This window comes from Neltuma alba, unplaced genomic scaffold (assembly GCF_004799145.2).
Source record: "Neltuma alba isolate B1F8T4 unplaced genomic scaffold, ASM479914v2 tig00002945_pilon, whole genome shotgun sequence".
Taxonomy (NCBI): domain Eukaryota; kingdom Viridiplantae; phylum Streptophyta; class Magnoliopsida; order Fabales; family Fabaceae; genus Neltuma; species Neltuma alba.
Genome location: NW_021633079.1, coordinates 1 through 24,001, shown reverse-complemented (window position 1 = coordinate 24,001; position 24,001 = coordinate 1). Strand labels below are relative to the sequence as shown.

General features: G+C 35.1%; 4 protein-coding genes across 4 annotated transcripts; 2 read left to right on the top strand and 2 right to left on the bottom strand.

The window, feature by feature from the left end:
* Positions 1–6,519: 6,519 nt before the first annotated feature.
* Positions 6,520–8,572, top strand: LOC114739868 (zinc finger BED domain-containing protein RICESLEEPER 1-like). The gene is made up of 2 exons (XM_028927970.1): positions 6,520–8,419; positions 8,523–8,572. The coding sequence occupies exons 1-2, from the start codon at positions 6,520–6,522 to the stop codon at positions 8,570–8,572; spliced, it is 1,950 nt and encodes a 649-aa protein (XP_028783803.1).
* A 2,071-nt stretch (positions 8,573–10,643) lies between these two features.
* Positions 10,644–13,367, bottom strand: LOC114739881 (protein BOLA4, chloroplastic/mitochondrial). Its single transcript, XM_028927986.1, has 3 exons — positions 13,077–13,367; positions 12,436–12,503; positions 10,644–11,020 (listed from the first exon to the last, which is right to left on the bottom strand). Exons 1-3 carry the CDS (start codon positions 13,317–13,319, stop codon positions 10,873–10,875), a joined length of 459 nt encoding a protein of 152 aa, XP_028783819.1. The 5' UTR covers positions 13,320–13,367; the 3' UTR covers positions 10,644–10,872.
* Positions 13,368–16,255: 2,888 nt separating this feature from the next.
* LOC114739884 (cysteine proteinase inhibitor 6-like) lies at positions 16,256–19,572 on the top strand. Its single transcript, XM_028927988.1, has 4 exons — positions 16,256–16,587; positions 17,101–17,320; positions 17,853–17,998; positions 19,133–19,572. Exons 1-4 carry the CDS (start codon positions 16,342–16,344, stop codon positions 19,268–19,270), a joined length of 750 nt encoding a protein of 249 aa, XP_028783821.1. The 5' UTR covers positions 16,256–16,341; the 3' UTR covers positions 19,271–19,572.
* An 853-nt stretch (positions 19,573–20,425) lies between these two features.
* LOC114739867 (dr1-associated corepressor homolog) lies at positions 20,426–23,412 on the bottom strand. Its single transcript, XM_028927969.1, has 5 exons — positions 23,292–23,412; positions 23,072–23,165; positions 22,054–22,200; positions 21,905–21,962; positions 20,426–21,271 (listed from the first exon to the last, which is right to left on the bottom strand). Exons 1-5 carry the CDS (start codon positions 23,344–23,346, stop codon positions 20,789–20,791), a joined length of 837 nt encoding a protein of 278 aa, XP_028783802.1. The 5' UTR covers positions 23,347–23,412; the 3' UTR covers positions 20,426–20,788.
* Between the last annotated feature and the right edge of the window lie 589 nt (positions 23,413–24,001).

Sequence of the window (24,001 nt, the reverse complement as noted above, 5' to 3'; positions counted from 1 at the left end):
TGCTCTGAAACTCGACACCGGTGAGATCGTCCTGGCCTCGCGAAAACAGGGGTGGTCGTGCGTTTCTCGGCTCGCCAAAACCAAAGGAAGCTCCGATCCATCCATCCTCTGTCTCCAATCTTCGTTCTTCAGTTCGCCCGGTGAGCTCTCTCTGGTGATTGCCCAAAATTCTGTTCGTATTTCCTCCATTCATTGATCTATCAGCTTCTTGCTTATGATTCTGGTTCGGTGGTTCTGATTCGATCCCTCCTCTGTTTTCGGTCTGTCATCCGGAAGTGATATGAATTTTTTTTCAACCGTGGCTATTAGTATTTTGATTGTGGTATGTTGAATTGGAATGATTTGGCTGTATATCCTCTTCAATTGCAAGCTTCCTCTCGGTTCTATTTTTCAACCGTGGCCTTTGATTTCAGCTTTGTATGCCTAGTGGATCCAAGCGATGTATAATTGTTGTCTGGATATTCCTTGGTCTTCCTTTGCGTCATTCGGCGGATTTTGATCAATGGTTATTGCCGAAGATCTTGTTCGTTTTTGCCATGGATTGTTTCGGGGTTTATGGTGTTTTTGGATTTCTTTAATTGAGCTTCATGTGCTGGGGATTATAAATGGTATGTTCGTTTGGTAAATTGGTTCTGATTTTATGAAACAAAGAGGGAACAAATTATGGTAATCAATGTCTGGTTCTGGAGGCAGGGGACGTATATGGATGAGAAAGTCTGGCAATTGTTATATAAATTCAATGCAATTTGTTTTTCCTGCTGTAGTCCAGATTTCCCCCGGAGAAGAAGCTGTGAAGTCGAGACTTTGGTTTTTTTTTTTTTTTTGCCGTGGATAGTACTTGTGATAATGAACATTATTTGTTAAGAGTTGATCTGATTTGGGATGAGATAAGAATTGTATTGTTCTGTATTGTTGTATTAAGGATTTTGATAAATTTATGGCCAACTTTTGAGAGTGAGGAAAAATGAAATCACAACTGAAATCCATGTATATATATTGAAGGAAGTGATTTGTATTTTGGTCAAAGGTTTATGTTGGTAGTTTTTTTATTTTCGGTTGACAAATCTGATAAGGATATAATTTTTAAAAAATATTATGAAAGGCTTGTGCAACATGTTATTTTGTAAAAACAATAATGTGCTTTATAATGTTATTTAATTAACATGTTATTTTGGACGTTTTAAAATTTTTAGTATTTTGAAGTAAAAACAGATAATGAAGTTTAGAAAGGAGGGGGTGTATTTTTTCCAACCATGTAAAATTAGAAATTTTTTGCGTTTGTTAATTTTTGTCACACTTGGTTTGGTAGGAAGGAATTGAGATTTAAAATGTGATCAACTTTTTCACCTATTACAGTAGACAATATGATTTTTGTTATTTCAATTGATTTTGAGTTGATTAACCTGGGATGACTGAAGAGTTATAATTGTGCTATAGCATAATGCGTAAGAATACGGTGAAAGCTTCCTGGGACCTACGAACCACAAAAGTGTTTATTGACCTCTGCATTGAACTTGTGCAACAAGGGGAAAGAAAAGGTACTAGCTTAACAAAGAAAGCTTGGGATATTCTTGGTGATAACTTTACTGCCAAAACTGGAAGAGTGTATGAAAAAGGTCAATTTAAGAATAAATATGATTCCCTACGAAAGGAGTGGCAGACATGGGATAGGCTGCTTCGTGAGACAGGATTGGGATGGGATACTGAAAGGAATACTGTCAGTGCAACTGATGATTGGTGGGAGAGAAAAATAAGGGTAATTATTGAACCTTTTGATCTTACATTTTCTCTACTTGTTAATGCTTTGTGTATATTTACTGTTTTTGGAATATTTTATGATATTATTGGTGTCTAATGTGCAGGAAGTTCCAAACTACGAAAAATTCAGAGAAAGAGGACTTCAATTTAGGGATGAATTGACGCAACTATTTGGAAGTGTGGCTGCAACTGGACCACAAGCATGGGCACCTTCTTCCATGACACTTCCAAGTGAAGGAACACCGAATGAAGATTTGGAAGAAGGGTCCGGAGATAGTGATGAAATTTTAGGTGCACCAACTGGTATAAGTGGGGAATTTAACACAGTGAACTTCAATGATAATAGTGGAGGTAGTGGAGGCAACACTGAATTGAGACAGGATACCAGTGGTGGGGGTACAAGCAGAGGTAGGAGTCGACCTAGTAGCTCACTGGGGGTCAGAAGGAAGAGTGAAGTCAAGAAGAAACGCACATCTCCCTCTATGAAAATAGCGGATGCAATTAGCAAGATTGCTGAAACAAATATTTCTGAGGCCGAGCGTGGAAATGAGGTCATTTCACGAGCAGAAGCTAGAAGGTTGGAAGAAGAAGCGCGTGCTTATGAGGTTTCAATTAGGGGAGTCCTGTCTCACCTGAAAACAGTTCCTGAAGTTGTCAGTGATCCTGATTTCTTTAGACGGTGCACACAACTCCTTATGGAACGGCAGGATGCACGAGAAATGTATGCAGCTCTGAAGGATCAGAAGGAACAGCTTCTACTCATTTTAGAGCATTTTACTAGGGATTTATGACTTGTTTATTATATTAGACAGTTCCATATGTGTATGTTTTATGTGACCAGTGGATTGTTATATGAATCAGACAACTCTGTAACTTTTATAAATGTTTCGTAATTTCTACGTAGGAATTCTAAACTTTATGTGTATGTGCACAGGATAAAACGAATATGGATGATGAAATTAAACATGTGGAAGAGCATGCTAAGGGACGGAAAAAAAGAGTTAACAAAGTTGCAGCATTGGTTGGTGCATACGCTACTTTGAACTTGTGTAAGGAGCCTCGGCATACAAGTGCTTATACAGGCTGCATATGGGTAAGGGATGTTTTAGATGGCAACTCCAGTCGTTGTTATAACATGTTTAGGATGGAACGGGATGTGTTCTTAAGTCTGGTGGAACAATTGCAACAACATGGTCTAAAAGAAACTAAAAATATAGGGATACATGAATCAGTTGCAATGTTTTTACATACCGTTGGGCATGCACTTAGTAGCAGAATGCAGCAAGAAAGATTTCAACATTCAGGGGAGACAATTAGCAGACATTTTCATAATGTCCTAATGGCATGCTGTAGACTTGCCATGTCTAATATCAAACCAAAAGATCCAACATTCCGGCATGTTCATACAAAAATTCGGTTTGGTAAATACTGGCCTTTTTTTAAACATGCTATTGGAGCAATTGATGGCACACATGTTTCCTGCGTTGTCAGTGCAACAATCAAACTAAATTTATCTCTAGGAAAGGAACAGTGTCACAAAATGTCATGGCAGTTTGTGATTGGGACATGTGTTTTACTTTTGTCTTGGCCGGATGGGAAGGTAGCGCACATGATGCTCGGATATTTGATCATGCCCTCACAACTCCTTCAATGAACTTTCCCCATCCACCTGAAGGTATTTTTTTATTTCCTATTTTTTTTTATATTTAGCTTAACAATAGAAACATAATTTACAATAATTTCATTTTTTATATAGGAAAATATTATTTGGTGGATGCTGGATACCCAACACCGAATGGATATCTCGGCCCATACAGACGGGAGCGTTACCATTTGCCTGATTTTCGAAGGACATCTGGGTTTGAAAATGACAATGAAATCTTTAATTATTTCCATTCAAGTTTAAGGAGTACAATTGAAAGAACTTTCGGAGTTTGGAAAAAAAAGTTCGCAATCTTACAAAACATGCCATCTTATGATTTTGAAACACAAGTTAAAATCGTTTGTGCAACGATGGCTATACATAATTTTATTAGAACGACATCTATTACTGATCCTGGATTCGTTCAGTTGGAAGAAGAAGGTACTTATGCAGAAGATGATGATGATGGGGTTAGATTTTCACGTATACATTCATCAATTCAATCTTCATCTTACATGGCTCAGGTTCGTGACAGCATAAGAGACGAACTTGTTAATTCAATACGAGGATAGTAGTCATGTCTTATTTATTTCCTTTTATCATAGATTGTAATATGTAGTTAAAAACAAAACCTATTACAAATGCTTTGTATCGATGCATCATCTTAATGATTATGACACTTCTTTATTTATATTTCTCTTATTAATATTATGCCTTATATTCTCAAGCTAATTATTACTTACTTGAATAATTAATAAATTATTTTAAGACGTGTTTATTCTATTTTGCAACAAAATAATTCATCTTCTCTAAAAATATTTTTCACTCTTATATTTTATGAATATATATGTGTGGTGACAATTAATTAATTAATTGTATTAAACATCAGAGGTTATTATACATGTAGTATGTTATTACAAAAAGTAGTTATGAAAAAATGTTATGGGATTTCACGTTTACAATCTTTAAACAAAATTAATATTTTTCTGTTATAAAAAAATCATTTTTCTATAAACATATTTAATATTATGTTTTATAAATATATGTACACATATTAATTATGTATTAATTATATTATCTTATATATTATTAATTATATTAGTAAAAATTATTTCATTAACAATTTTATTTCTTCAAATCAAAATAAATCATAAAATCTATCCATTATATAATTATCATATTAACTTATACCCTTTTTGGTCATTTCCACATGTCAAAAGCACTTCTGGTAATAACTATCCAAACACTCTCACTTCTCAGAATCACTTCTCCACAGAATCTATTCTCCACAGAATCTATTCTCCAGAATCACTTTTCCAAACCACGGTTTGAAGTCATCCAAACACACCCTAAGTCATGAAACAAATTCTTCAAAAATTAATTTTCTCACATGACGCATGAGTCGGTCCCAATTCCCAAACGTGGCCAGTCTTACGTTCCTTATGTATTCCTCGCCATGCCAGTGGCCTCAACACAGTGAAAGCCTGAAAGCGAAGAAGAGTGAGAAGCTTGAAGCTTCATTCGCATTTTGGAGCAAGAGGTAGCTTCCTCCATCATATTTCATACAAAACTTCGCCTTTGCTTGCTTCCATGTTCTAAATTTTACCTTAGAATTCATCGTCATCGTTGGTACTGTTTCGCTGTGTACGGCATTTTCCACGGGCTCACACGAATGATATCTCATGGGTTTTCTGTGCCTGCTTCTTTTGTTTAAACTCCTATTCACGTTGGTTTGAAAATGATGCTTGTATTTTTAGGGCTCTTTCATTGTCTTTAGTATACCTATTCCAAAGGATTATGTATTTGGAGATTCTCTGTGTGGCTAGGTTCAGGACTTGGTTAAGGAAGGGTCTCTTTTAGGTTTACGAAGGTATTGGAGAACTTGGCTGCATGTTCAATCATCGCTTTTTTCTCTAGTTGGCGGTGGTCCCTGGCCTCTCCCTTTCTTAGGGCATGCTTTTGCCTGTTATAATAGCTCTTCCATCGGAAAGCGCACTTCCATCAAATATATAACTGAGAAAATACCACTCCCCTCTAAAATTATAACTTCAAGGATAAAAATAACCCCACTCTTCATAATTTAAGTCTAATTATGTTTCTTTAAGGACTTTTGTGTCATTTACTTATTTTTCTTAATTTTTTATCTTCAAATATTTTCAAATATTTTCATCCATATCAAACATGTAAATTATCTCCATGAAAAGCCTATTTCCCTTTTCCGCTCTCATTCTCATTCCTTTGCTTGCTTTCTTTAAGAACTTTTCTATTGCACCAAACGTGACTTTTGAGGAAACTTGTTTCGTTGTCTTTATTTAGTCTACACATCATTACTTCGCTTCTGGCTCTTATCAGTCACCAGAACAAAATTGTCTTCATTGCACAATCTGATTTAAATTGGAAGATGCTGGCTAAAGAGGAGTTTATTATTCTAAATATTTATTTTAACATCGCCTTGTAACTGATACCATCAGCACATGAGTTAAGTCGGAATATATAAACTACATTTATGATATTGTGTTCTGTAAATCCATTAAATCTGTTATACGCATAACATTTATCATACATTGCTCTTATTTATTATACATTGCTGAATGATATATTCTTCTTTATGTGAGTGTTAAGATTTTTAATTTTAACAAGAGAAGTAAGTATAATGTTTTGAAAGGAAAGAGATCGCTAACTTAACTTTCACTTATGAATGATTATAAGGATTGGATTTGTCTTCTATGAGTTTATCTTTTATAATTATTATATTGCTGCAATTCTGATTTATATTTAATAGTAAATGCTGAACTCTATTTAGAATGAAGAATGCTATGCATTACTATGGCATTTTTTTATTTTACCATCCATTATTACTATTAATAACTATGTTCTCCCGAAAGTTAACATCTTATCTCACTCTGCAGGAGAAATCCGTATGGTCCAAAGACTCAGCTCTATGCTTGTTGTTATTCTGTTCTGATTTTCTTGTTTTCTTATTGACATTGGCTGATTTGCTCTCGATTATGTCTGTAAACCTTGGCTTTGGTCGCTAGAGTTTTATTGAGAGCCGAGCAAAAGATGTTCGTTAGTTACTTAATTTGAGGAATCATGTTCTTGTTTCAGTTCAAATTGAAATGGCAGACCGGAGTAGCGAACAAAATGAAGAGCATTCCCAACCTGAACAGAGCTCTATTCCTTGTCAAGACACTGGTGCTTCAAATGACAATGTTGACCAAATTCAAGGGGAATACCAACCGGAACCTAGCTCTGCTTCTTGTCAAGATGCCAATGATTCAGCCAATGACATTGGTTCGACATCTGATTCTGATACAGATTCGAGCATGGGTGAAAACATTTTAGAATATGAACGAACTTTAGCCGAATATGTTATTCATGAGGGGATGCCCTTTCGGCTAGCGAATAGGTCTGGGTTTGAATTGTTCTGGGATCGTCTAGGCCCTGGGTGCAATTCAATTCCATCAGAACTGACAATTGCTAAGCATTGTTTCAATCTCTTCCGTGAAGAATCCAAGAAGCTCAAGGAATTTTTAGAAAAATCATGTTCAGGCGTTTGCCTCGCTGCAGAAACTTGGACATCAGTTCATGATTTTAAATATGTGTCTCTTACAGCTCATTTCATCGATGAACACTGGAGACTTCAGAGACGGATGCTTAACTTCTGTATGATTGAAGATCATGAAGGTGACACCATAGGAAGTACAATTAAGAAGTGTTTGTTGAAATGGGGGATTAAAAAGCCGTTTACATTAACAGTAGATGATGCAAGCTCTGATGTAATAACACATTTGAAGGGATATTTGAAAGATTGGAAAGGGCTAATGTGTGATGGAGACTATCTGCATGTGAGATGTTATGCTCATATTTTAAACATGGTGGTAACTGATGGGTTGAGGGATTTGAGTGACTCTATTTCTGCCATTCGCAATGCTATTCGATATGTCAGGCTATCTTCAGAAGGACTTGAAACATTCAAAAGGTTAGTTCAAAAAGAAAAGATTGAGTCCAAGAGTCTTGTGCGCTTGGACATTGTTTCCAGGTGGAATTCTACTTACATGATGCTGGAACGTGCTGTTAAGTTTCAGAAAGTGTTCGAGAGAATGGAAAATGAAGAAAAGGGATACAAGGCATACTTTAAGGAAGGTGTGGATAAAATTGGTCCGCCTACAACTTCTGATTGGAGTAAAGTTTGTGCGTTTGTTCAGTTTTTAAAGATCTTTTATGATGTTACTTTGAGACTCTCTCGATCATTACGTTTGACACCAAATGAAAGCTTTCATGACATCACTCTTGTTCAGGACATGTTACAACAAAAAATTACAGATGAAGATCCTCTTATTAGGGATATGGCTAAGAATATCAAACGTAAGTATGATGAGTATTGGGGGAAACTAGACAACTTGAACCCCTTGTTGGCCATAGCAGTGATATTGGATCCTAGATATAAACTTGACTATGTCAACTTGGTTTTTGAAAATATATATCTTGATGCTGAAGTGTGTGCAGCCATGAAGAAAAAGATCAAAGACACTTTGTACCGGTTATATGAAGAATATTCTGTGTTGGTTGTTAATGAACCTCCTGAAAACCCTAAAGATAACAGTGAATCGAGTAGAATTGACGCTGGGGTATTACCTGGAGCATCTTTTGTTTTTACAAATCTGAAGGAGAAAGTCTTGAAGAAAATGAGAGTGACTTGGGATCCAAAAACAGAGTTGGAGAAGTATCTGACAGCTGATTTAGTTGATGATTACCCTTCTTTTGATATCCTGATTTGGTGGAAATATAATGCTCCAAAGTATAAAGTACTTTCTCTGATTGCGCGTGATGTATTAGCTGTGCTGGCATCTGCATCGTCAGAACATGTCTTCAGACCTAGAGAGCGGGTGCTCGAGGAATATAAAAGTAATTTACCGGCAAAGATGGTTGAAGCACTAATGTGTGCCAAAAATTGGCTGACTGCCAAAAGTGTCAAATTTAGTGATGGTGATTTTAACCAACATGAGGAGCCTGAAGGTATTTTCACATATTTGAGCTTTATACTGAATTAAAAATTAGCTATTGTGTGTTTCTGTCATTTGATTTCAATTTTCTAACCTTCTGGTGTTTACTTTTACAGAAGGAGATTCAGATTTCGATGATGATGAAGTTTACCTTGTCTTTGAGTAATGTCTTTTATTCAGCTTCTAGAATTACAGTTTAGGTAGACATTTTGTGACTATAGGATGCATCTGTAATGCTCACCTAATCAGAACCTATGCGATATGTCTTAATCTTTTAAGATGGTGCTTGATTTATAGAATTTCATCTATATTGTAAGGACCCTTGTGGTAAATGGGAAGGATTTTGGAAGGAATGGGAAAATAAAAGGAAAAGACAACAACAATAAGCCTTATCCCACTAGATGGGGTCGGTTACATGAATCACATGATGCCATCGTGCTCTGTCAACAACCCAATCCTTAGATATGTTGTTGACTAGGAGGTCTCGTTCAATGACCTCATTAAGCGTTCTTCTTGGTCTTCTTCTGTTCTTTTTTATGAGACTCCATCTTGTCTGATCCACCCTCTTCACCGGGGCCTCCAATGGCATTCTCTGCACATATCCAAACCATCTTAAGCGATTTTCAATCATTTTCTCTTGGATAGGTGCCACACCGACTCTTGCTCTGATATTTTCATTTCGAATCTTATCTTTTCTTGTATGACCACACATCCATCTCAACATCTTCATTTCTGCTACCCCAACCTTGTGCTCTTGTTTTCCTTTTATTGCCCAACATTTACTATCATACAACATAGCCGGTCTTATAACAGTCCGACAAAAGGAAAAGAAATGGGCCTTAAAATGGAATGAAGTTCTATCCCAAAAATATGTTTTGTAGATTAGAGAAAGTAAATAAAACCTCGTTTTATACTTTGGTAGATAAGAAAAATTGGTTTTCATGAAAGAGTCTTGGATTCTCATGCTACCCTAATGGAGCCAACTTTTACATTTTTGATGACAGTGGCTCTGCCAAGAAAATCCCACTGGCCACTTCTAGTGCATCAAACAAGGGATTTTAATGTTTTTCATTTCATTTTTAATCCCATAGTTCGGATTATGTGCTACCAAACAGTCCCTTGACATTGCTTGCGTTTCATGTCGATTGACTTGCATTCAGGATAGGAACTAAATAACCATACAAGTTGATGGAAACGTCACGAGTTTATTAGGGACTTTCTATGGATCCCTTTTGATTGATGAAAGAGAGTAACGGTTTTTTTTTTTTGGGGGGGGGGGAGAAGTATCGCAGAAAAATGCCTGCAAACATAAACTGAAAAAAATGTGCTGGCAAAAAAAAAAGGGATTAAGGTGAGCACTTTGGAGTATTTTTCCAAATGCATCTTTCACTTCAAAGTATTTTTTCAGGTGTATTAAGTATTTAAATTATATTTTAATGCATCTATCATTTTAAAGTATTTTTTTAAGACATTTTTTAGTGTATTAAAAAATACTTTAGGATGCTAAATGTACCTAAAAAAAATAATTTACGATATTAGATACATATGAAAAAAAAATATTTTGAGATATTGGATGTATTACCTAATATTTTGGAGTGCTAGATACACTTTAAAAAAACAAGATAATGTTAATATTTTTTTTCAAAAAAGGTCCGGGAAGTGATCAGTGGTGTGCGTATGTGTACATACTAGCTTATTTACATATTCAGTCTGAGGTATTGTGAAGTATTTGCCATTATATCTGGCCAAGGCATTCTGTACAGTTGGAAGAAAGAAATTAGTCAATTACTAACTAGAGAAATAGTTGCTAACGGTTCTTCTCCATCCCTATATATCTATAAAATTTATAACAAGTTGTAAATAATATTTCCCCTTTTCTCTGAAAAAATCAAATTGGTGAGGGAAAAAAATCTACTGACTTGTCCTTGTTTGCAGACTATCACAATTTTTGTTTCAATATATTATCCACTTTTCTTGTGACCGTATGTCATTCTTTTTCCCCACTTAAAAAGCACCGACACTTAAAATTGCCTAGCAAATGCATGTCGATATCTATCTGATAGAATACGTGCTAATACTTCTTTGATACGTATCTGTAAAGTATTATAATATTATTATTTTTAATTAAAAATATTTTAAATTTTTTATACGAACCCGATGGTGATTTCAAGACATTTTTAAAAGAAATTAAGTTTTATTCAATACTCAAATACTTCTTAGGACTGAGTTCATAAAACAAATAAAAATGAGTTGCAATAACCACAAGTCTATCCTCATCAAGTGCATTATTTGCACAAGTGCACACAAGCTGGGTGATGGACGTTTGGTTAGAACAATAACTTAGGTTTGGGATTCAAAATTCATTATGGGAGAACAGCAACATAAAGATCCATAATGAGCACAAGTACTTGTACCAGGGACAATATCTTATATAAGCTTGTGGCGTGTTCATGAGGTTTTATCATTTCATTGAGATGCTTCAGCAGGAGTTTTCGTGGTCATCTGATCAACTGCATGAACTGTGCTCTGAAGCTCCTCCCATATGGCTTTGTACACCATCCTTTGCCTATTCACTGCTGATTGTCCCTCAAAGGCAGCTGACACAACCTCAATACTGCAAAATCAATAATGCCAATAGTTGTTAAGATCAAGATTTTGTATGGAATTGGCCAACGGATCAAAATTATCGAACCGCATGATCAGATTGAAGATCATATGATCCCACCATTTATATTTAAAAAAAAAATTGAAGAAAATAAGTAGTTGCATGACGTTCATGAACAAGCATGTGCCAAAATCTGATCAAACATTACAACGAAAACCGTCACTTACAAAAGGCTCAAAGTTCATAAAGTTTCTATTGGTTGGATTGTACGATTACACAACCTTACAATCAGGTTCAAGATCCAGACAACTATGCAGATATTAGACAACCTTCTTATACAGGGTTATTCTGATAGCAACTGACATTACAAAACATGGCATCTTGTTTAAATGGCTTGATAATTGCTCTGATAACATGCCAAAAGCATGCATTCCACAGATTTTCATACTTGTGCAAAAGCAAATACAATTTGAGCCCCTAAATCTGGGCCAAAAGTTCAAATTTGATGCTCCCTGGGGAATTTTAGAAAAAGATTATGGTGAAATTAAAAATTTTCAATTGGGAATGCTGACGTTAGATGGATCTTGACAGATCTTTTAACAGTAAAGCCAGTGTATGTGGCAAAAAGGAGTACAGCAGCAACCCCAAATTCCTCAAAATGGGCTTTCAATGATATACCAAGCAATTAAAAAGCATGCACTTGTGATTGTAAGTTATAGTAAAGAAGAATATAATTTTGAAACCTATAAGCTGGAACAGAAGGCAACAAAGACCTAAAGTTGTTAAAATCCTATCACAGCCAAGTGCCAATTGCAAATGATATGACAAAACATGGCATCTTGTCCAAGTTACTTGACATTTGTTCAGATATTATACCAAATACACGTTTCCCACAGAAAGTTTCATGCTTCTCTGTAGGGTAAAATACTCTTTAAGACTCTAAATTTGGCAAAAAGTTTCAAATTTATACCTAGAGTTAACTTTTTCCACCATTTTTCTTCAACAAAAATTTTTCAATTGGGAATTTTGAGTTTAACTGGATGATATTGATTTGATTTTTTTATAACAGTTGAGTCTGTGTATCAATTAAATACATGAAGTTGTATGCTTGCATCAAACAATACAAAGTTGTTCTTTTTTGTACGGATTTCTTTTGTAGATATCTTTAAATCTTTGTCCCCTCTGAAAATTTCAATGTCCAAGGTTACCGGCTCTCCATAGCCCACCTTCTACTTTACTATTTTTCGTTTTTCTTTTCCCGTCCAGGGTCCTCTTGCGCGCTTCTTGTGAACCTTTTGTTTAGTCCCTATCCAATAAAGATTTCTACTAAACTAGGAGCTTAGAAAACAAAAGCATATAAAGTTGACAGCAGTCATGATAAATCCAGACTGAATTTAAACTGTAAGATAAACTTTAAAGCTCACCTAACATGCCGACCGTCACCATAAGCATCTTTTACAGAGACTGATTCTGCATTGAGATGATCCTTGATCTGTTGAATTAAGTTTCCAATTAAAAAAAGAAAAAAAAATCAATAAACATGTCATTTTGTGTCACTAACGTTCTCAGGAGCAAATTATAAAATAAAAGGATAAAAAGAGGGTAAAGCTTCTAAGAGGAATTGCAAGAAAAAATTATAAAGGAAATGTAAGTATAATGAATACAACATAAAGGCTAATGACTACTAGCAACCATTTGAGGTTTCTACAAGCTCACCATTTGCAAATTACAATCGCTTCCTTAATTTTGATTGGCTATTTGGGAACCAGACACCCACATAGTCATTCTCCCTCCCTGCCTATTACACTATTATGCAGCACTACATCTCATATTCCTACCACACAGGTTAAAATGCAAGTCAATAAAACTGACTATCTAACAACGTAGCAGCTAGAGAACTGTTGCCCGGGTCAACTTCTCATCCATCACATGGCAGAAAATAAAAAAAACCATTAATAGTATCATGTAAAAACAGGGATTAAGATCTTTGACCAGAAATTTTTTTTGTCAGTAACCATGTATTGGTGAAAAGAAAGAAAATTATGCAAGAATAATGAAAAAACACCTTCTTTTCCATGGACTGCATGAGAGGCGAATCGATAGAGCCAGCGTCGTTGACATTGGTGGCGCGGACACACAGGTTGCGAACAAAACGGGAGGAGAAGGAGGCGTTTTGAGAGAGAATCTGAGGATTGGATTTTCGGAGAAGAATACGACGAGACGGAGAAAGGAGAACGGAGTTGTAAGGTCGAAACAGCGCTGGAAGACGAAGTAAGCAACGATTCGCTGCAAAGAGATGAGGCCGCATTTTCACTCGATCGTTCCTTCCTCTTCTCCTTCGAACCCCCAAGTTTTGGGAACCACTCATACAAATACTACAGTGTAAGCACTTGCGGTTAAAAAACCCAAAAAAAAAAAAGTCTCAGAAAATAAACATAATTCCCATAAAATCTTAATATTTTAGAATAAGAAATAATAATTTTTTACTTTTTATTGAGAATTTTTAGTATTTTTTTTATAGGATTGTATTTCTCCCATAAGAAAATCAATTTCTTTTCGCCAAGCAAGAAAATCAAAATTTAACATCAATATTACTACTTTCAATCTTTAATATAATAGCTAGTTAACTAATTTGAGTAAATTAAAAAACTAATTAAATTAGCTATTTGTAACAAATAAATATTATTTTTTAAAAATATTCTTATTAATCAAATATATTAGGGAAAAGACAGAAAAATGCTAACTTAACTTTAGAATGACCAAAACGTTCGCTGAATTTGCAAAATGCCATCTTGGTCAGATGAGACCAAATTGGCATTAGCATTATCATGTCAAATGAAAAGACCAAATTTCCCTTCCTTTTAAATATTGTTTTTAAACTATCACAGCCCCACTGGCCGGTCGGTCACCGGAGCTCCGTCGGTCAGAATTTTTTTTTTAAAAATTTTTACAACTTCAACATAACGGTTAATAACTTTTGTGATGCTATTAACAACTTCAATATAACAGTTAACAACAGGTTTTCTAGAAAATTCAACAAGCTCTGGCGGCCGGAAGTAAATTTTTTTAAAATTTTTTACAATTTCAGTATAACAGTTAACAAATTTTGTAATGCTATTAACAACTTCAGTATAGCGATTAACAACAGATTTTTAGGGAAATTCAATAATTGGACGCCGGAGCTCCGACGGTCGAAAACAATTTTCTTGAAAATTTTTACAATTTCAGTATAACAGTTAACAACATTTGTAAAGCTATTAACAACTTCAATATAGCAGTTAACAACAGGTTTTCTAAAAATTTCAACAAGCTCCGATGGGCTGAAATAATTTTTTTGAAAATTTTTATAACTTCAGTATAACGGTTAACAACTGTTGTAACATTATTAACAACTTCAGTATAGCAGTTAACAACAGATTTTTCGGGAAATTCAAAAAATAACATTTTTACAACCTCAGTAATGCCGTTAACAAACTCAAAAACTTGTTGTTAACTGTTATATGAAAGTTCTTAATAGAAATACAAAAGTTGTTAGCCATTATACTGAAACTGTAAAATTTTTCAAAAAAAGTAGTTGTTAAAGTTATAAAAATGCCATTTTTTCGAATTTTTAAGAAAACCTGTTGTTAAACGCTATATTAAAGTTGTTGATAGCGTTACAGAACTTGTTAACGACATTATTGAAGTTGTAAAAATTCTACTTTTTGAATTTTTTGAAAAACTTATTGTTAACTGCTATACTGAAGTTGTTAATAACATTACAAAAAATTTTAGCCGTTATACTGAAGTTATAAAAATTTTCAAAAAAAATTGTTTCCAGTCGTCGGAGCTCTGGTGACCAATTGTTGAATTTTCCGAAAAACTTGTTGTTAACTGCTACATTGAAGTTGTTAATAGCGTTACAAAAGTTGTTAACCGTTATACTGAAGTTGTAAAAATTTTCAAAAAAATTGTTTCTTGCCGCTGGAGCTCCGGCGACCAATTGTTGAATTTTTCCAAAAACCTGTTGTTAACCGCTATACTGAAGCTATTAATAGCGTTACAAAAGTTGTTAATTACTATACTAAAGTTGTAAAAATTTTCAAAAAAATTGTTTTCGACGGTCAGAGCTCTGGGGACCAATTGGTGAATTTCTCCAAAAACCTGTTGTTAACCACTATACTGAAGTTGTTAATAGCATTACAAAAGTTGTTAACTGTTATATTGAAGTTGTAAAAATTTTCAAAAAAATGTCAGAGCTCTGGCGACCAATTGCTAAATTTCTCGAAAAACTTGTTGTTAACCGCTATACTGAAGTTGTTAATAACATTACAAAAGTTGTTAACCGTTATACTAAAGTTAAAAATTTTCAAAAAAATTATTTCCGACCACCGGAGCTTGTTGAATTTCCTAGAAAACTTGTTGTTAACTGCTATACTGAAGTGTTTAATAGTGTTACAAAAGTTGTTAACCGTTATACTGAAGTTGTAAAAATTTTCAAGAAAATTGTTTCCGGTCGCCGGAGCTCCGGCGTCTAATTATTGAATTTTTCCAAAAACTTGTTGTTAACTGCTATACTGAAGTTGTTAATAGCATTACAAAAGTTGTTAACTGTTATACTGAAGTTGTAAAACTTTTCAAAAAATTTATTTCTAGCCGCCAGAGCTTGTTGAATTTTCCAGAAAACCTGTTGTTAACTGTTATACTAAAGTTGTTAATAGCATCACAAAAGTTGTTAACCGTTATGCTGAATTTGTAAAAATTTTTAAAAAAAAATTCTGATCGACGAAGCTCCGGTGACCAATTGTCGGCTAATGGGACTGTGATAGTTTTAAAACAATATTTAAAAAGAAAGGTAATTTGGTCTTTTTATTTGACTTGATAATACCAATTTGGTCTCATGTGACCAAAATGGCATTTTGCGAATTTAGTGGACTTTCTAGTCATTTTGAAGTTAAATTAGCATTTTTTTGTCTTTTTCTCAATATATTAACCAGAATTACTATTATTATAAAGAGTACTTTGAAAATAAATAAATAAATATGAGAAACAAAGTGTATTGAGATCTTACAATTAATATCAAAATAAAAATTAAACAAACTCTTATATTGATGACAAAAGTTATAATTTTTTTTAAATTTCTAATGGCGCATTGATATTTATAGGGATATGTAAAACGATGTCGTTTATTCAACCCCTGACCAACCGCCTCGAAACAGGATCCCAACGCGTATCGAAACTCAACTACTCGTGGCGATCACAGACAGAGAGAGAAAGCGTTCGGAAGGCGAAGCGAGAGCGAGACCATCTGTGGGCGCGTGAAACCGAAGCCTTCTTAAGTAAGAAAGCGAATGAAAGCACAAAATTCCTTACTCCTTCGCTCTTCTTCTTCTTCTTCTTCTTCGATTCCATCATTCTCTTTTCTATTTGTATTCCTCTTCCTCTTTCTGGCTCGACCATCCCTGGCAGATTGTTCTGATTACGATCGCCCTGAAATGGCCACGGTTGGAGGTGTTCACGATTCCCCAGGTGCTCAAAACAGCGCCGAGATTGAAGGCCTTGCACGTTTCGCTGTTGAGGAGCACAACAAGAAAGAGGTTTGATTGTCCTTTTTACATAAGATTTCAGTGGGAGTTTCACTTTGGTTTGATTGTCGATTGGTGATTTCTTTTTTAACACAACCCCTGATTTTTTGGGGAACAGAAGGAAAGATGTTTCGTTTTTGGTCAGTTTCGATGGGTTTGATTATTCAATTCACGTGTCGTGCCTTGGGTCCACTAGGGGGCGTGAACTTGAAGTGTTTGTTTTGTGATTGCATGCGTATATATGCGCGCGCGCTCAATGAGTGTGAGAAATTAGTGGAGTTGGTATATTCGGATGGGAGAGAGGTCTGATATCATGCATTGATTATTTTTCTTTTGGGAGCTCTCCGAGCATCATGCATTGCTTTAATTTACGTACCTATGAAGTGGTTTGGGGAGTTCTGTGTTTGTCTTACATGTTTCCCTTTTAATTTGGTTTTCTTCCTGACTGTCCTCTCATGTTTGCCCTTCAAAATGCAAACCTTTTGTATGGAATTGAGTAATGGTCTTTCATGGTGTTGATTGAAGAACGCACTACTGGAGTTTGCGAGGGTAGTGAAGGCACAGGAACAAGTTGTTGCTGGTACACTGCATCATCTTACTATTGAGGCCGTTGATGCTGGCAAGAGAAAGCTTTATGAGGCCAAGATCTGGGTGAAACCCTGGTTGAACTTCAAAGAACTTCAAGAGTTCAAACATGCTGGTGATGTTGCGGCATTTACCAGTTCAGACCTTGGTGTCAAAACAGGTGTGCCATTTTCTAAATCAATTATACAGGATCTTGATAAAATTAGTGAACTGACGTTCTAAAACTTGTGTTTGATTAGTTCCTATTTCAAAAAATTTAATAGTGTAACAATAATTTGACATGGTTCTGCAAAGAAATGCAATATCATTTGGGCTAGAATTTATAAATTTATATGAAAAATATTGATGCTTGTAGTTGCATTAAGAGTTAGTGCAGAGTTAGTGCTCTTGGTTTTGATTAAGTACGCTGAGGACTAATATTCCGTGGCAAATGCTGAAATAGGCTTTCAGGATGAAGGCCCTTGATTTGCAACCATCTTGGACAGTGGTGGTTTTCCTATGTTGGATTTTCAATCTCAGTCATGTTAGTACATATAGGCATTCCAAGGTTAAAAACTTGTATGATAATTTCAGTGTAAAGTACTACGTTGTCTGCCTTTCTAATTGTTGCCACTTTCTGACGATTCTCTTATGGAGCAGATGAACCTCAGATTTAATTGTTATCTTGATCTGCTGACCTATTTTGTCTTCAGATGGCCATAAAACTGGATGGCAAACAGTGCCAGCGCATGATCCTCAAGTTCAGGATGCTGCAAATCATGCTGTCAAGACCCTCCAGCAAAGGTCTAACTCATTACTGCCGTATGAGCTTCATGAGGTTGTTGATGCAAAAGCCGAGGTCAGTGCCTTTATACGTATCATTTTAAATTTCTTTGTATGTTTTTTTTTTCCTTAGGGCTTTACTGATGTCACTTGGTTGTTTCAAGGCGAACTGTTGGTTGTAATCTGACGCTCAGCATTGAAGGGCTATAAAATAATGAATTATTGGTTTTTGGGATGAAAGCAGATCAAGTTGCAAGAAAATTTTCTGGATTTTCTTGTGTTATTATAGGAAAATTTGTCACTGTTCTAGCTCTCAAAAACTGTTTTTAGATTTAGTTTTCATCTTCTCTGAGTGCTCAATACCTTATATTCTTTGGCGATTATGAGCCTATTGCCGTGCGCTTGTTTACCTGAAACTTTGCTGAAAATGGTTATGCTTTCTTTCAGTGTGTTGTTCTTGGCATTATGTTGGGCAGTATTAGTTATACTTTGAGTTATTTATCTTTGTACCTAATATCTGAGACTAAACAGAGACTTCTGATAACTTGGTTGGTTGTAACTCAGGAGGAATTTACCGATACATGGAGTATAATAGTTACGTGATAAAATTTTCAAATTGACAAGAATATGCTGTTTGCTTTTATATGTTGTTTTATATGATATCTTTTGAAAGGTGACTATGCTCTTATGTTTTGTCCCCCGTCTTGTGTATGTCGATCATAATTTATGCATGGTGGATGATATTGCATTTTTCTTTCTTGGTCAGACTTATATCTTACTGCTGTGTAATTAATACTGGATCCCTAGCAAGAATGTTGCATTGAACATTTTTTGGTTCAGCTCTATTTGCACTTTCAGTCAATCTTCAGTGAAAAACTCTGAAGTTCTAGATACAAGGCAACGGCTTTTTTAAAAAAGTGAACTTGGTAATCAAAATCACGCACCCTTTAGAAGAGAAACCTGCAGTCTGCCTGCGTCACTTCTTACAAGCTCTTTTATAACTTGCTAATATGGCTTTGCAAGTTGCACTCCTGTCTAATTTTCTGATGATTTGGCTCTCTCCCCCCCCCCCCCGGGGGTGGGGGGGTTGTTTGGAGGTTTAACTGTTGGATGGGCAATCATTTTTCTGAAAGCGGGGTGCTTCCTTTCCTCAATAGCAAAACTTGGTATTTCCATAGGCAGTCACTATCTTGTGAACTTGTTTAAACAGGTCATTGATCATTCTGCCAAGTTCAACTTGCTCCTGAAGGTCAAGAGAGGAGGCAAGGAAGAGAAGTTCAAGGCTGAGGTACACCAGAACAATGAGGGTGGGTACCATCTGAATCAAATGGAGCAAGATCACTCTTGATCTGAAGCTGAGTCTCCGGTAATGATGAGGGATGTTTTTCTATTCCTGCTTTTTATCAGTTGTGTGTGGTGATGTCGTATACTTTATAGAAGAATCAAAACGTCCTTGGATACCACTCTTATGATCTATGTATTAATAATAGTATAATAGTTCTTATTGTGCTTTGCCAACTAATTCTAGTTTCTTGGGTGTTTTAGTTCTTTGTACTATCTGTTTCAGCATTTTACTTTCAAAATGTTCTTTTATGTATGAAAAGTTATCGACCAAACGTTAGTATAAAGACAATTGGCTTCTCTCCACTACGGCGGAGGGCGTTTATATCAACTTCGGGCAGTTGTGATTAATAATTATTAAAAGGAAAATACTTAGATTAAGTAACTTATATTTATTATGTCAAGTTCTCCAAGTACACATGGATATGTGTTTTGTATTGTTTTTATATGTGTTTATAATCAAATAACATTAAATGTTAATATTTTAAAAATATAATACCTGGTCACCTGTGATTGGAGAACTTAACAATAATGAATACAAGCAATTTGTCCTAATTATTGTCCTTATTAAAATAGAGTCCACTCAAAAAATAAATAAAGAGAAATTTGATGCAAGACAATTGTCTTCTCTCCACTGCTGTATTAAATTTGGAAAGTTCATAAATCATGTTCTGTAAAAGTATTATTCAAGTAACAAGTTAAATTAATATAAGCAGAACTCGCTTTTTAGATACTCTCTCGTCCTGAGTATAAAAATCTCCTGCAAGTTTCAAAAAATTATTTTTTATTCACCCATGATCTTTAACTAATTATACGATCTTTTAACAAATTAACCAAACTTTTCTAATTATTAAAACCTCACAGTTACAGGTAATTCTTATTCTTTTCAAGAACAAACCTTTTACTTTATTAACTTGCACTTGACTTTTTCATTTAAGATCACCATCTTACATAGAATTGAAGTTTGTGTCTAAATTCATCCTTCAAGCACATTCACAAAGAAACGATAATTACTTCTCATTTCATGTACAGATTTGATATCAAGTTTTTCAATGAAAGCATACTAAAAAAAATATAATTTTCAAGAGACTTAATCATTTGAAAATACTTAAAATTATCTCCAATTATCAGTATTATTGAAAAACTTGATATCAATACCACATAGTAAAACATTTTATCCATTTGTTATTAATACAGCTTCAAGACATTAACAATATAACATCCTAATATTGCAAAGTTAAGCTCTGAGTTTCACTCAGCACTAGGCAAGGTTGTTCCACAACTACATTCATACATGACCTGTAACTACACAAAGCTAACATTTTGGTTAATAGATATAGCTATATTTGCTACAAGAGATTATAGGAAACAAACAAACCAGAAAAAAAAAAAACAAGGATTAGGATCATCCTGGGACCTACAGCTAGGAGCATGTTTAGCTATCTAATGGATAGTCATAATAGCATTGGTATGCAATTTTTATAAACTTTTCCATTTGATCCAGTTCCCCAGAAGAGGTCAATATTCACCCTTCTTCATCATAATCTTCCTGATCCTCTTCTATCTGTCTACCAAGGTTGGCAAGCTGCATAGAGTCAATGACCATCTTGTCCATATCCGAAAGAGACCAGCCAGGGATTTCCTCATGCTTAGTCTCAGGTTTTGGAGGATCAGGCATAGGGGCATCAGTTACCGCCGTGCTAGCATTTTTGTCTTCGTTTTCATTCAAGTTGGCATTCAGATCAATGTTACGGACAGATTGAGTGCCTTCATCAGGAATTGCATTATTCTCTTTCGGTAACTCCTTTGTCTCTGAACCATTATCAATTGCCACGTTTGTATCAGGGTTATGTTTGCTGCTGTTCAGCGCAGAAGTGCAGGGTTCAGTTTCAAGCTCTTGTTGATGAACCTCTCTTTCCCGTTCAGCATTTCGAGCCCCTCGACCTCGGCCTCTCCCTCTACCTCGGCCTCTCCCCCTACCACTGCCGCCACTCTGGCTAAACTCAACCTGGAATAAAAGAAAAACATAATTAATCCCCAAGAAAATATTCAAGTTTTAGATTATGAGACAGCCAGACATTAAGCAATTTACTTGCAAGACACGTCCTTCAATACCATAAATTTGTCTTGTCGTTCATAAAATGACCAATTGCAAGACACGTCCTTCAATACCATAAGTTTGTATTGTCGTTCATAAAATGACCAATGACACATAAAATAACAGTTGTTGAGCAAGAGAAAGAAATTTTGCCTTCATGCACATAGGAATCAGACATGATACAATTTGAAAGAATGAAATCATTAGTGAAAAATGCATGTACTAGGTGAAAGCTTGTGTGAAGGAAGCATAATTAAATTCTCATAGAAAAGAAACGTGCAATGATAAAGGAAGTTTCTTTGTCCATAACAAATTTGGATAAAACACATTTACGTTAAGAAAGGCAAAAGTTGGTCATAAATATAAACGCAGAAGGTTTAATAATGAGTCTAAGATCAGTTTTTATAATGAACTTAGATAATCTTACCTGCAGTAAACCATATACATGCACATATGCAGGAGAAAAAACATGTCAACATAAAAGAAAGGAAGTAAATATATCAGCAAGCACGTGGATGCAACTAGCAAGGAAAGTGTGATTACCATCTTGCTTCTCTTAGAGTCGTCATCGCTATCATGGTGATCATCATTTGCTGCTTTCCTGGTTTAGAATAGCATTATTAAGATACCCGAACGCTTTAAGGCATAGATAAATCATAAGTTTAAGATGAAAAATGTGAGTGGATTCATACCTTCTTCTTGGAATGACCCGATCATCAGCGCCAGTCTCAGAATGGTTATGTCCATGCCCATGCCCATGCCCATGGCCATAGTCAGGAACCCTGCTGACGACATCCTTCAGAAAATCAAAGACGTTATAGCTTTGTACACAATGTTTTCTGCAATTCAGATTTACACCGGTTATTATGGATTTAGTAATATATGTTAAAGTAAAAACATGAGCTGGGGAGGGGAAAAGGAGAAGCATTACCATACCATAAATATTCACGTCCTAAATATTACATGCGTATTCTAGAAAAGGGAGACTTTCTTCAATAGGAATAACGTTTGCATATATACATAATAAGCCTCAATTTTGATCTACCATTAGTATGAATAGTTTTACTATGTCAATTAATCAAATAACACCCTCTTGTTGGTATCCACTTGCGAACTCTACAGAGGCGAATGTGTCCGTGTGAGGTTGATCTTTCTTGAGTGCACAACATTTGAAAAGAAAGTTGTGCAAATCAGTATCTTAATTAGAAATTGAACTTTCAACAATTTGCAGTGTAAAAGAGCATAATGAGGAAAACAGGGGAAAAGAAGATTGTCAAAACAACAGATAGAGGAAAAACTACAGAATACTGCAGCATCCAGACAGAAAAACAGTAGATTGTGGCAGGTCAAACAAGAGGGTGTAAATATACTTTTAATTTTGTCACACAACATAAAAGGAGAAGGAAGTTTAACAAAGTACCATACACCCAAATAAGCAAAGGCACCATGAAGCCCAAATACTTCAGCAATATTATAACCCTAAAACATCATTTATCAATTATACGGATTTGACAATAATAAGTATAATACAGCATCAAGACATCTCTGGTTTATTTTATAACTATAAGCAACAACAGAAACTAAATTCAAGGACAAGAAAATTAACTGAATAATATTATCAACACTGCTATGTTATTCGGTTAGTTCAAATTCACTGGAATGTTAAACAAAAAATAAAAATAACACAGATCATGATGGTCCCAGACTTACAAATGCAACGCACTCATCGTCTTTGCTCCTCTCTGAAGAGTTATTTCATATGTACGATCACAGAGGTCTTGTAAAAACAGCTCTAGAGCCTTAGCTGCAAAATGTTAGAAGTTATCATCACTACAAAACAGATAAACCCCAAAAACAGACAACCACACCCACATCTACACAGAATCAAATGGAAGCCTAAAGAAATTAGCCAGTATTCAAATTAACTCACAAACTAAAACAGGCACTGCAAGTGCTATCTTCCCAACATCTTCATCTGCTTGCATTATCTTTTTGATCCGAGCCTGCAAATTAATGTTTACATAAATTCATCACAAAAAGTATTACTTTATAATATCTTGCTCCTTATAAACTATAAGACAAGTAGAAGTATTCTGCAAAGTTTAAACTATATTATAACACCTCAGACGAGGACTTTACAGTAAGGTTTCAACTAAAAACATAGTTAACATCTTACAGTAGAAACCATCTTTTCCCCCTTCGAGAAATATAAGGAAAAATCTATTCCTTTCAGATCTCTAATGAAGTAAGCATACAAGAAGGCTATCGAATAAAGCAATCGCAAGTATTTCATTCATTTAAGACAATATGCACGCTGGAAAAGCATAATGGCTGTAACTGCCATACAAAATATCTATAACGTATCAGAAATGGAATGAGCCACAAAGCGGTGTTAACATATGATCTTCCCAGTGTGAGATGAGATAAGTGGTGAACGGAATTGTAATTGGATATCAATCACCCTGATGTCACAGGAAGCTACCAAATCAGACAAAACCTTAAGTTCAAACGGAAGACATTAGCTCTTAATAATCTAAACAAAAATTCTAAACGAGAAACGGGAGTCCTACCTCTAACGTTACAGATTTGAAAATCATGTACCTCAAACCTAATTTTCAAGGATACTTTTCAAGGAGAGGA

What these genes read in the sequence shown, in the direction of transcription:
- LOC114739881 (XM_028927986.1), bottom strand. Translation starts at nt 13,319, where the DNA reads ATGCGGCCTCATCTCTTTGCAGCGAATCGTTGCTTACTTCGTCTTCCA. An exon ending in TGCAGTCCATGGAAAAGAAG is followed by an intron (nt 12,504 to 13,076) that starts GTGTTTTTTCAT and finishes TTAATTCAACAG; the next exon opens with ATCAAGGATCATCTCAATGC. An exon ending in GGTGACGGTCGGCATGTTAG is followed by an intron (nt 11,021 to 12,435) that starts GTGAGCTTTAAA and finishes TTGATTTTGCAG; the next exon opens with TATTGAGGTTGTGTCAGCTG.
- LOC114739867 (XM_028927969.1), bottom strand. Translation starts at nt 23,346, where the DNA reads ATGCAAGCAGATGAAGATGTTGGGAAGATAGCACTTGCAGTGCCTGTT. An exon ending in ACGATGAGTGCGTTGCATTT is followed by an intron (nt 22,201 to 23,071) that starts GTAAGTCTGGGA and finishes TCTGAATTGCAG; the next exon opens with AAAACATTGTGTACAAAGCT. An exon ending in ACTCTAAGAGAAGCAAGATG is followed by an intron (nt 21,272 to 21,904) that starts GTAATCACACTT and finishes CTTTTATTCCAG; the next exon opens with GTTGAGTTTAGCCAGAGTGG.
- LOC114739868 (XM_028927970.1), top strand. Translation starts at nt 6,520, where the DNA reads ATGGCAGACCGGAGTAGCGAACAAAATGAAGAGCATTCCCAACCTGAA. An exon ending in CCAACATGAGGAGCCTGAAG is followed by an intron (nt 8,420 to 8,522) that starts GTATTTTCACAT and finishes TTACTTTTACAG; the next exon opens with AAGGAGATTCAGATTTCGAT.
- LOC114739884 (XM_028927988.1), top strand. Translation starts at nt 16,342, where the DNA reads ATGAAAGCACAAAATTCCTTACTCCTTCGCTCTTCTTCTTCTTCTTCT. An exon ending in AGGAGCACAACAAGAAAGAG is followed by an intron (nt 16,588 to 17,100) that starts GTTTGATTGTCC and finishes TGTTGATTGAAG; the next exon opens with AACGCACTACTGGAGTTTGC. An exon ending in AGACCTTGGTGTCAAAACAG is followed by an intron (nt 17,321 to 17,852) that starts GTGTGCCATTTT and finishes TTTTGTCTTCAG; the next exon opens with ATGGCCATAAAACTGGATGG.